The sequence below is a fragment of the Salmo salar genome, chromosome ssa01 (genome assembly GCF_905237065.1).
Source record: "Salmo salar chromosome ssa01, Ssal_v3.1, whole genome shotgun sequence".
NCBI classification, from domain to species: domain Eukaryota; kingdom Metazoa; phylum Chordata; class Actinopteri; order Salmoniformes; family Salmonidae; genus Salmo; species Salmo salar.
The window spans coordinates 74,884,751-74,897,130 of NC_059442.1; the positions used below are offsets into that span (position 1 = coordinate 74,884,751).

General features: G+C 36.3%; 1 protein-coding gene across 1 annotated transcript in view; it reads left to right on the forward strand.

The window, feature by feature from the left end:
• Positions 1-12,380, forward strand: part of LOC123743785 (leucine-rich melanocyte differentiation-associated protein) — a 394,708-nt gene that overhangs the window by 350,848 nt on the left and 31,480 nt on the right. Inside the window, exon 6 of the mRNA XM_045722180.1 lies at positions 8,699-8,783. Within this exon, the coding sequence (XP_045578136.1) occupies positions 8,699-8,783 (85 nt within the window). The remainder of the gene's footprint in view (positions 1-8,698; positions 8,784-12,380) is intronic.

The window sequence follows — 12,380 nt, forward strand, 5'->3', positions numbered from 1 at the left end:
GAGGTAAAATACAACCTCAAATAGTTGTTAGATATGGTGAGGTAAAATACTACCTCAAAGAGTTGTTAGATATGGTACAGTAGAATACTACCTCAAATAGATGTTAGATATGGTACAGTAGAATACTACCTGAAATAGTTGTTAGATATGGTGAGGTAAAATACTACCTCAAATAGTTGTTAGATATGGTACAGTAGAATACTACCTCAAGTAGTTGTTAGATATGGTACAGTAGAATACTACCTCAAATAGTTGTTAGATATGGTACAGTAGAATACAACCTCAAATAGTTGTTAGATATGGTACAGTAGAATACTACCTGAAATAGTTGTTAGATATGGTACAGTAGAATACTACCTGAAATAGTTGTTAGATATGGTGAGGTAAAATACTACCTCAAATAGTTGTTAGATATGGTACAGTAGAATACTACCTCAAGTAGTTGTTAGATATGGTACAGTAGAATACTACCTCAAATAGTTGTTAGATATGGTGAGGTAAAATACTACCTCAAATAGTTGTTAGATATGGTACAGTAGAATACAACCTCAAATAGTTGTTAGACATGGTGAGGTAAAATACAACCTCAAATAGTTGTTAGATATGGTACAGAAGAATACTACCTCAAATAGTTGTTAGAAATGGTACAGTAGAATACTACCTCAAATAGTTGTTAGATATGGTACAGTAGAATACAACCTCAAATAGTTGTTAGATATGGTACAGTAGAATACTACCTCAAGTAGTTGTTAGATATGGTACAGTAGAATACTACCTCAAATAGTTGTTAGATATGGTGAGGTAAAATACTACCTCAAATAGTTGTTAGATATGGTACAGTAGAATACAACCTCAAATAGTTGTTAGACATGGTGAGGTAAAATACAACCTCAAATAGTTGTTAGATATGGTACAGAAGAATACTACCTCAAATAGTTGTTAGATATGGTACAGTAGAATACTACCTCAAATAGTTGTTAGATATGGTGAGGTAAAATACTACCTCAAATAGTTGTTAGATATGGTACAGTAGAAAACTACCTCAAGTAGTTGTTAGATATGGTACAGTAGAATACTACCTCAAATAGTTGTTAGATATGGTACAGTAGAATACAACCTCAAATAGTTGTTAGATGTGGTGCAGTAGAATACAACCTCAAATAGTTGTTAGATATGGTACAGTAGAATACTACCTCAAATAGTTGTTAGATATGGTGAGGTAAAATACAACCTCAAATAGTTGTTAGATATGGTGAGGTAAAATACTACCTCAAATAGTTGTTAGATATGGTACAGTAGAATACAACCTCAAATAGTTGTTAGATATGGTACAGTAGAATACTACTTCAAATAGTTGTTAGATATGGTACAGTAGAATACAACCTCAAATAGTTGTTAGACATGGTGAGGTAAAATACAACCTCAAATAGTTGTTAGATATGGTACAGTAGAATACTATAAATAGGAACCTCAAATAGTTGTTAGATATGGTACAGTAGAATACAACCTCAAATAGTTGTTAGATATGGTGAGTATTGGTAAGGAATACTACCTCAAATAGTTGTTAGATATGGTACAGTAGAAAACTACCTCAAGTAGTTGTTAGATATGGTACGGTAGAATACTACCTCAAATAGTTGTTAGATATGGTACAGTAGAATACAACCTCAAATAGTTGTTAGATGTGGTGCAGTAGAATACATCCTCAAATAGTTGTTAGATATGGTACAGTAGAATACTACCTCAAATAGATGTTAGATATGGTGAGGTAAAATACTACCTCAAATAGTTGTTAGATATGGTGCAGTAGAATACAACCTCAAATAGTTGTTAGATATGGTACAGTAGAATACTACCTCAAGTAGTTGTTAGATATGGTGAGGTAAAATACAACCTCAAATAGTTGTTAGATATGGTGAGGTAAAATACTACCTCAAATAGTTGTTAGATATGGTACAGTAGAATACAACCTCAAATAGTTGTTAGATATGGTACAGTAGAATACTACCTCAAGTAGTTGTTAGATATGGTACAGTAGAATACTACCTCACATAGTTGTTGGATATGGTGAGGTAAAATACTACCTCAAATAGTTGTTAGATATGGTACAGTAGAATACAACCTCAAATAGTTGTTAGACATGGTGAGGTAAAATACAACCTCAAATAGTTGTTAGATATGGTACAGAAGAATACTACCTCAAATAGTTGTTAGATATGGTACAGTAGAATACTACCTCAAATAGTTGTTAGATATGGTGAGGTAAAATACTACCTCAAATAGTTGTTAGATATGGTACAGTAGAAAACTACCTCAAGTAGATGTTAGATATGGTACAGTAGAATACTACCTCAAATAGTTGTTAGATATGGTACAGTAGAATACAACCTCAAATAGTTGTTAGATATGGTACAGTAGAATACTACCTCAAATAGTTGTTAGAGATGGTGCAGTAGAATACAACCTCAAATAGTTGTTAGATATGGTACAGTAGAATACTACCTCAAATAGTTGTTAGACATGGTGAGGTAAAATACTACCTCAAAGAGTTGTTAGATATGGTGAGGTAAAATACTACCTCAAAAGTTGTTAGATATGGTACAGTAGAATACAACCTCAAATAGTTGTTAGATATGGTGAGGTAAAATACAACCTCAAATAGTTGTTAGATATGGTGAGGTAAAATACTACCTCAAATAGTTGTTAGATATGGTACAGTAGAATACTACCTCAAATAGTTGTTAGATATCGTGCAGTAGAATACAACCTCAAATAGTTGTTAGATATGGTGAGGTAAAATACAACCTCAAATAGTTGTTAGATATGGTGCAGTAGAATACAACCTCAAATAGTTGTTAGATATGGTGAGGTAAAATACAACCTCAAATAGTTGTTAGATATGGTGAGGTAAAATACCTCCTCAAATAGTTGTTAGATATGGTACAGTATAATACAACCTCAAATAGTTGTTAGATATGGTGAGGTAAAATACAACCTCAAATAGTTGTTAGATATGGTGAGGTAAAATACTACCTCAAATAGTTGTTAGATATGGTACAGTAGAATACAACCTCAAATAGTTGTTAGATATGGTATTGTAGAATACTACCTGAAGTAGTTGTTAGATATGTTACAGTAGAATACTACCTCACATAGTTGTTGGATATGGTGAGGTAAAATACTACCTCAAATAGTTGTTAGATATGGTACAGTAGAATACAACCTCAAATAGTTGTTAGACATGGTGAGGTAAAATACAACCTCAAATAGTTGTTAGATATGGTGAGGTAAAATACTACCTCAAATAGTTGTTAGATATGGTACAGTAGAATACAACCTCAAATAGTTGTTAGATATGGTACAGTAGAATACTACTTCAAATAGTTGTTAGATATGGTACAGTAGAATACAACCTCAAATAGTTGTTAGATATGGTACAGTAGAATACTACCTCAAGTAGTTGTTAGATATGGTACAGTAGAATACTACCTCAAATAGTTGTTAGATATGGTGAGGTAAAATACTACCTCAAATAGTTGTTAGATATGGTACAGTAGAATACAACCTCAAATAGTTGTTAGACATGGTGAGGTAAAATACAACCTCAAATAGTTGTTAGATATGGTACAGAAGAATACTACCTCAAATAGTTGTTAGATATGGTACAGTAGAATACTACCTCAAATAGTTGTTAGATATGGTGAGGTAAAATACTACCTCAAATAGTTGTTAGATATGGTACAGTAGAAAACTACCTCAAGTAGTTGTTAGATATGGTACAGTAGAATACTACCTCAAATAGTTGTTAGATATGGTACAGTAGAATACAACCTCAAATAGTTGTTAGATGTGGTGCAGTAGAATACATCCTCAAATAGTTGTTAGATATGGTACAGTAGAATACTACCTCAAATAGATGTTAGATATGGTGAGGTAAAATACTACCTCAAATAGTTGTTAGATATGGTGCAGTAGAATACAACCTCAAATAGTTGTTAGATATGGTACAGTAGAATACTACCTCAAGTAGTTGTTAGATATGGTGAGGTAAAATACAACCTCAAATAGTTGTTAGATATGGTGAGGTAAAATACTACCTCAAATAGTTGTTAGATATGGTACAGTAGAATACAACCTCAAATAGTTGTTAGATATGGTACAGTAGAATACTACCTCAAGTAGTTGTTAGATATGGTACAGTAGAATACTACCTCACATAGTTGTTGGATATGGTGAGGTAAAATACTACCTCAAATAGTTGTTAGATATGGTACAGTAGAATACAACCTCAAATAGTTGTTAGACATGGTGAGGTAAAATACAACCTCAAATAGTTGTTAGATATGGTACAGAAGAATACTACCTCAAATAGTTGTTAGATATGGTACAGTAGAATACTACCTCAAATAGTTGTTAGATATGGTGAGGTAAAATACTACCTCAAATAGTTGTTAGATATGGTACAGTAGAAAACTACCTCAAGTAGATGTTAGATATGGTACAGTAGAATACTACCTCAAATAGTTGTTAGATATGGTACAGTAGAATACAACCTCAAATAGTTGTTAGATATGGTACAGTAGAATACTACCTCAAATAGTTGTTAGAGATGGTGCAGTAGAATACAACCTCAAATAGTTGTTAGATATGGTACAGTAGAATACTACCTCAAATAGTTGTTAGACATGGTGAGGTAAAATACTACCTCAAAGAGTTGTTAGATATGGTGAGGTAAAATACTACCTCAAAAGTTGTTAGATATGGTACAGTAGAATACAACCTCAAATAGTTGTTAGATATGGTGAGGTAAAATACAACCTCAAATAGTTGTTAGATATGGTGAGGTAAAATACTACCTCAAATAGTTGTTAGATATGGTACAGTAGAATACTACCTCAAATAGTTGTTAGATATCGTGCAGTAGAATACAACCTCAAATAGTTGTTAGATATGGTGAGGTAAAATACAACCTCAAATAGTTGTTAGATATGGTGCAGTAGAATACAACCTCAAATAGTTGTTAGATATGGTGAGGTAAAATACAACCTCAAATAGTTGTTAGATATGGTGAGGTAAAATACCTCCTCAAATAGTTGTTAGATATGGTACAGTATAATACAACCTCAAATAGTTGTTAGATATGGTGAGGTAAAATACAACCTCAAATAGTTGTTAGATATGGTGAGGTAAAATACTACCTCAAATAGTTGTTAGATATGGTACAGTAGAATACAACCTCAAATAGTTGTTAGATATGGTATTGTAGAATACTACCTGAAGTAGTTGTTAGATATGTTACAGTAGAATACTACCTCACATAGTTGTTGGATATGGTGAGGTAAAATACTACCTCAAATAGTTGTTAGATATGGTACAGTAGAATACTACCTCAAATAGTTGTTAGAGATGGTGCAGTAGAATACAACCTCAAATAGTTGTTAGATATGGTACAGTAGAATACTACCTCAAATTGTTGTTAGACATGGTGAGGTAAAATACAACCTCAAATAGTTGTTAGATATGGTGAGGTAAAATACTACCTCAAATAGTTGTTAGATATGGTACAGTAGAATACAACCTCAAATAGTTGTTAGATATGGTGAGGTAAAATACAACCTCAAATAGTTGTTAGATATGGTACAGTAGAATACTACCTCAAATAGATGTTAGATATGGTGAGGTAAAATACTACTTCAAATAGTTGTTAGATATGGTGCAGTAGAATACAACCTCAAATAGTTGTTAGATATGGTGAGGTAAAATACAACCTCAAATAGTTGTTAGCTATGGTGAGGTAAAATACTACCTCAAATAGTTGTTAGATATGGTACAGTAGAATACTACCTCAAATAGTTGTTAGATATGGTGAGGTAAAATACTACCTCAAATAGTTGTTAGATATCGTGCAGTAGAATACAACCTCAAATAGTTGTTAGATATGGTGAGGTAAAATACAACCTCAAATAGTTGTTAGATATGGTACAGTAGAATACTACCTCAAATAGTTGTTAGATATGGTACAGTAGAATACTACCTGAAATAGTTGTTAGATATGGTGAGGTAAAATACTACCTCAAATAGTTGTTAGATATGGTACAGTAGAATACTACCTCAAGTAGTTGTTAGATATGGTACAGTAGAATACTACCTCAAATAGTTGTTGATATGGTGAGGTAAAATACTACCTCAAATAGTTGTTAGGTATGGTACAGTAGAATACTACCTTAAATAGAGTGTTTGCCTACTTATTTTGGAAAAAAGGATTGATAATATAAGGACTTACTTTACTCACAGCGGACGGTGACCAGTGTTTACTCACTACATCACTGGTTGTAAGATATAGTACTGTAAAAAAAACAAAAAAAACACCTTAAATAGCTAACACCCAAAAAACTGACCTCGAAGTGAAGTTTGAAGTATTATGTGGACAGGATATTCTGTGATATTGTAATTCTAATTCGCTCATCTACCAGTAAGTTATTGCACCCAGAACTCATTGATATAATTTTGTCCAGAACTCTTCTTCTAGTAATATATAAAGCATGTGCTCACCAGCCCAGGCCAGCCTGTGTACTGTAATGTCCTTCAGAGATCCTATCTGAAAGCACATTATGGGATCATTTTCAATTTACACCGCCAATGAAGAATATGTTTTCATTTAGCGTTGTCCACCTCTCTTGTTTCTCAAGGTTGTGCATGGGGGCTGTAGACTAGTGAAACAACCACACAAGGGAAGAAATAGCAGCACTAAACCATCTCTAATATGTATTTGTCACTTTGGTGTTTTGCTATGATTAAAAGCCCAGTGAATTCCTTCCTGCAGGAGAGGAAAGGAGGGTATTTCTGCAAAGGCATCAGATAGCAACATGTCAAGATAAACTGCCTATTGAAACAGCTAAAAGTCCAGGGAACAGAAGACAAATAAAACAGGATGTTTAGGTCTTTCGCACCAAAAGAAGAAGAAGAACAACACCAAAAAAACAAATAAACACTTTTGACGTGTTCAAACACACTCACTCTGAATATCAGTATAGTTTGTATTGTCTAAACTCTGGGCCTTGCTGGTGGCCGTTCTGTTCTTGGGAGTAAATTTAACGTCCAACCAACCAATGTATTTTCACTAGGTACAATTGGGAAATGTAGACTGTCACCACAGGGTTGGGTAGGTTACTTTGTAAATGCAATCCGTTACAGTTACTAGTTACCAGTTAAAAATTGTAATCAGTACTTTTGGATTACCCAAATTCAGTAACGTAATCTGATTACATTCAGTTACTTTTGGATCACTTTCGCCTTAAGAGGCATTAGAAGAAGACAAAAATGTATGTTACCAATTGAACGACATCAATTGCAGGATAAATCAATGTTAAAGTTTACGTAGCTGGCCATATATGGATGTTATATTTTACTTTATGGGATATGTAGGCCATCACTTTCTACTACATATAATAATACGTTTAAATTATTCTTTACATTCAAAACCAAAGTCTATTAGAATTCCAGTCATTCCAATAAATGTTATACGCCATGATCTCCAAGAATAGGATTTGGAAATATGGAAGTATAGATTAGCCAAATTGTTTTACCTGAGCATGACCCCAAAACTAAAGACTTATTAGCCAGACCTACTCTGTTGTTTATGATTTTGTTGTCATGGAGGACTGATTGGGCTCATTGATTCGATTTGAAAAATAAATGCTGTGTTCATGGAATGGCATGCTTTGAGCACTACTGAAAAGTGCTATTTACATGTGAAAAATGAATGCCATATGCTGCATTTGCTATAGGCCTACTGTTTGTTGGTGACACTTTGATATCTTGATAATATGCAGCTGTTTAAAACAGCTGCATATTGTTTTGGTAAAAAGCAAGCATCCTTTCTGAATTTAAACGTAATCCTCAAAGTAATGATCTAGTTTTTCAAAACTGTCTGTAATCTGATTACAATATTTTTGCTGGTAATGTAACGGATTACATTTACCTTTTTTTTGTGTAGTCCATTACTCCCCAACCCTGTTCACCACATAGACCTACATCAAACTTAGTTACACAGTCTTTCCAAGAACACACCTAGTGTAAAAGAGCTGAGAACTGAAGAAACAGTGGATTTAAGTCTGAAACCTGAAAGCCAGTAGCAGAGAACGTTGGAGAGTCAGAGTGGTGGTGTCATGCCACCTGTTGGTGTGTAGTCAGATAGCAGTAGTAGTGTGTTAGTTAGGGCTAGGGTTAGAGGGGCTGTGGTTCATAGTGTGTGGTGTCTGCCCTTGGTTTGACCCCTACAGCAGGTCATGGCTCAGTAGTCATGAGGCCTTTCCCCATATAGACCCCCTCTAACAGGCCAGGAGGGGGACAAACCATCAAAGCCAGGGTCGTAGCGCCTACCTCTCCATAACAAAGTAATGAAACCTGCCCTGGCCCGGCGCTCCTTCCCTCCATCTGCGATAAAACAGGAATGGAGCTCCAACATTTCCTGTCTCGCTTCAATAGAATTTACGGCACTCGGACAATCAGTCATGGCAATGAAATCGCTCAACCCTTCTCTCCTTCTGCATCTCTCCCTTTTTCTCTCTCCTTTCTCTCTCTCTCACTCTCTGCATCTCTTTCTCTCTCTCTATCAATGAATTTGTTTGATAGCTGAGGACATGTTTTTTCTTTTACACGCTAAATAGTAAAGTGTGTGTGTGTTTCGTTCCCCCAGGCCCCAGGTGACCCCAGGTCTGAGTGTTCCTCTATGCCCTACACCCCTCTACCCAGAGGCTCTAGAGACGGCAAGAACCACAAAGGTAAAGATTATACTCCCTTATGAGCCCTCTCTAGTCCTCACTCACATCAGATTTATTAGAGGGGGCATATAAATGTCTATATATATACACAGTACCAGTCAAAAGTTTGGACACACCTACTTATTTAAGGGTTTTTCTTTATTGTTACTATTTTCTACATTGTAGAATAAGAAATCAAAACTATGAAATAACACATATGGAATCATGTAGTAACCAAAGAAGTGTTAAACACATAAAATCAAACCATCTCAATTGTGTTGAGGGTGAGGGATTGTGGAGGCCAGGTCATCTGATGCAGCACTCCATCACTCTCCTTCTTGGTCAAATAGCCCTTACACAGCCTGGAGGTGTGTTGGGTCATTGTTCTGTTGAAAAACAAATTATAGTCCCACGGAGCACAAACCAGATGGGATGGCGTATCGCTGCAGAATGCTGTGGTAGCCATGCTGGTTAAGTTTGCCTTGAAATCTAAATAAATCACAGACAGTATCACCAACAAAGCACCCCCACACCATCACACCTCCTCCTCCATGCTTCACGGTGGGAACCACACATGCGGAGATCATCCGTTCACCAACTCTGCATCCCACAAAGACACGGTGGTTGGAATAAAAAATGTCACATTTTCAGACAAAAGGACAGATTTCCACCAGTCTAATGTCCATTGCTCGTGTTTCTTGGTCCAAGCAAGTCTCTTATTATTGGTGTCCTTTAGTAGTGTTTTCTTTGCAGAAATTCGACCATTAAGGCCTGATTCACACAGTCTCCTCTGAACAGTTGATGTTGAGATGTGTCTATTACTTGAACTCTGAAGCATTTATTTGGGCTGCAATTTCTGAGGCTGGTAATTCTAATGAACTTCTCCTCTGCAGCAGAGGTAACTCTGGGTCTTCCTTTCCTGTGGCGGTCCTCATGAGAGCCAGTTTCATCATAGCGCTTGATGGTTTTTGCGACTGCACTTGAAGAAACTTTCAAAGTTTTCGAAATTTTCCAGATTGACTGACCTTCGTGTCTTAAAGTAATGATGGACTGTGATTTGTCTTTGCTTATTTGAGCTGTTCTTGCCATAATATGGACTTGGTCTTTTACCAAATAGGGCTATCTTCTTTATACCCCCCTACCTTGTCACAACACAACTGATTGGCTCAAACGAATTAAGAAGGAAATTATTTCCACAAATTAACTTTTAACAAGGCACACCTGTTAATTGAAATGCATTCCAGGTTACTACCTAATGAAGCTTGTTGACTGAATGCCAAGAGTGTGCAAAGCTGTCATCAAGGCAAAGGGTGGCTACTTTGAAGAATCTTAAATATAAAATATATTTTGATTTGTTTAACACTTTTTTTGGTTACTACATGATTCCATTTGTGGTTTTTAATAGTTTTAATGTCTTCACTAGTATTCTACAATGTAGATAATGGTAAAAATAAAGAAAAACCCTGGAATGAGTAGGTGTGTCCAAACTTTTAACTGGTATATTATATATACACAATAAGCTTGTACATCAAATTTATAAAACTAAGGTCAGGATGATCTCACATCCCCACTCTCTGATCCACACACTCATCAGACATATCAGAGAATAAGATAGCTGAACAAAATATGAACAACATATTTACAATAAATCCAGGCGCCCGAGTGGTGCAGCGGTCTAAAACACTGCATCTCAGTGCAAGAGGCGTCACTGCAGTACCTGGTTCGAATCCAGGCTGCATCACATCCGGCTGTGATTGGGAGTCCCATAAGGTGGCGCACAATTGGCCCAGCGTCGTCTGGGTTTGGCCGGGGTAGGCCGTCATTGTAAATAAGAATTTGTTCTTAACTGACATGCCTAGTTAAATAAAGGTTCAGTAAAATAAATAAAAAGAAAATAACGGCCATTGTCTTTATGGGTTCCTTAAAGGGTAAGCTCTTTGATAATATATATGAATATGCATGTTTTATCTTCTTATTGATTAACCGTAGTGAGAGAACAGTGGACTTGAGATTAATCTGGGATCATAATAGTGAATAATGGTCAGTCTTCCCTCAGCTCACGTCTTTGAGTCGTTGATGGATCCTGAAATATATATAGGTTTTGGTTCTGATTTTGATTCTGATGTGAGGGTGTGGATATGTCAACCATCAATGATGATATGTTGATGCTAGTCATTGTTTAGGCCTTATTCAGATCTAATGTGTGAAAGAGATTACATTCTTTCACATGCCTACCTCTGTACAGTGTAGATCAAACACATATTTTTCTCATCATCATAGACTAATGTATTTTTAAAGTTGCCCCAGTTTTAACAGAAAATATTTGTATTATAATATATTAATGAGAAGCATTTGTTATACAATTGCATTAATATCAAATGCATACATTTTATATGCATCTTTCTTACTGTAAATGATTCTAATAGCATCATTTAAAGTGTATAGGAACAGACATATTCTATTTTATTCTATTGTGTTGAATTGTATTATATTCTTAACTAAATGCACTGGTAGATTCCTCTGTGTTGCTTGTCTCTCTCCACCACCACTTTGTTAGCTAGCTGCAGTAAGGCAGTCACAGTGCTGGCCAGGCTTGTAGTAGAAAGAAAAGGTGACCGGTTATTTGTGTCTGTAGCGATGTTGTGTGAGTGGCCCTGAGGCCATTTTACTGGACCACACAGCAGGGCAGCAGGTTTAAACATGAGACATTCATCATGCTCTTTGTCTCCGCCATGCAAAACACTGCCGCTGTGATACGCCCGACGCCATGGCAGCCAGCTCAAGAGGTCAACATTGAGCACCTCACACACACGCACATGCACACACACACGTACTCACACACACCCCTGCTCCCGTCCAGTGCCAAGGACAGATCTATTTCACAGTGGCTGACCAGCAGCTTTCCATGTGATGTAGGTAGAGGGACAGAGACAGTCCCAAATGGCACCCTATTCCATTTATAGTGCACTGCGTTTGACCATGGCCCATAGGGACTGGGGTGCCATTTGGGACACAACCGGAGAGACCCTGTGCTTTGTCAACATCAGGCCGGCCAGGGAACAGTCCATTAAAAGGTGAGGGGATCTGACATGTGAGATATTTCTCCCTCCCTCTTAGATCTGGGCCGTGGTGTGGTGACAGTCACCGTTTGTTATGTTTATGACGCGAGCGCTGCAGCCTTAGATAACACTGCCCTCATCTTCAAACTTCACCTCCTCTTTATGCCCCCCGCCTCAGTCCGCCTTCAGCACGGCAGCCCACTTACTTCTCTATGCTTTTTAAACATACTGTATTTACTAAATGTGGGGGAGCCATCACGATAACTTTCTGTGCGTTCTTACCTTCTACGTACTTGCACTGTGAGATGAGGACGTTTCACTAGAAACTGTCGCACTATGTTAACAAAACTGGTACACTAACGTCGTTATCACTGTAGAGATTTTAGTATGGTTTACTATCATTATCATAATACAATAATGTTATCATTACATGTTGCTGATAAAGTTCATTATCTCTTTGAATGAATCACCATATATTTGTATCAGTTATATTTAGGTGTGGTTTGATGAACCGTGGAGCAGGGATGTCTGTTTGTGTTAGCCCCTACATGGCCCTAGT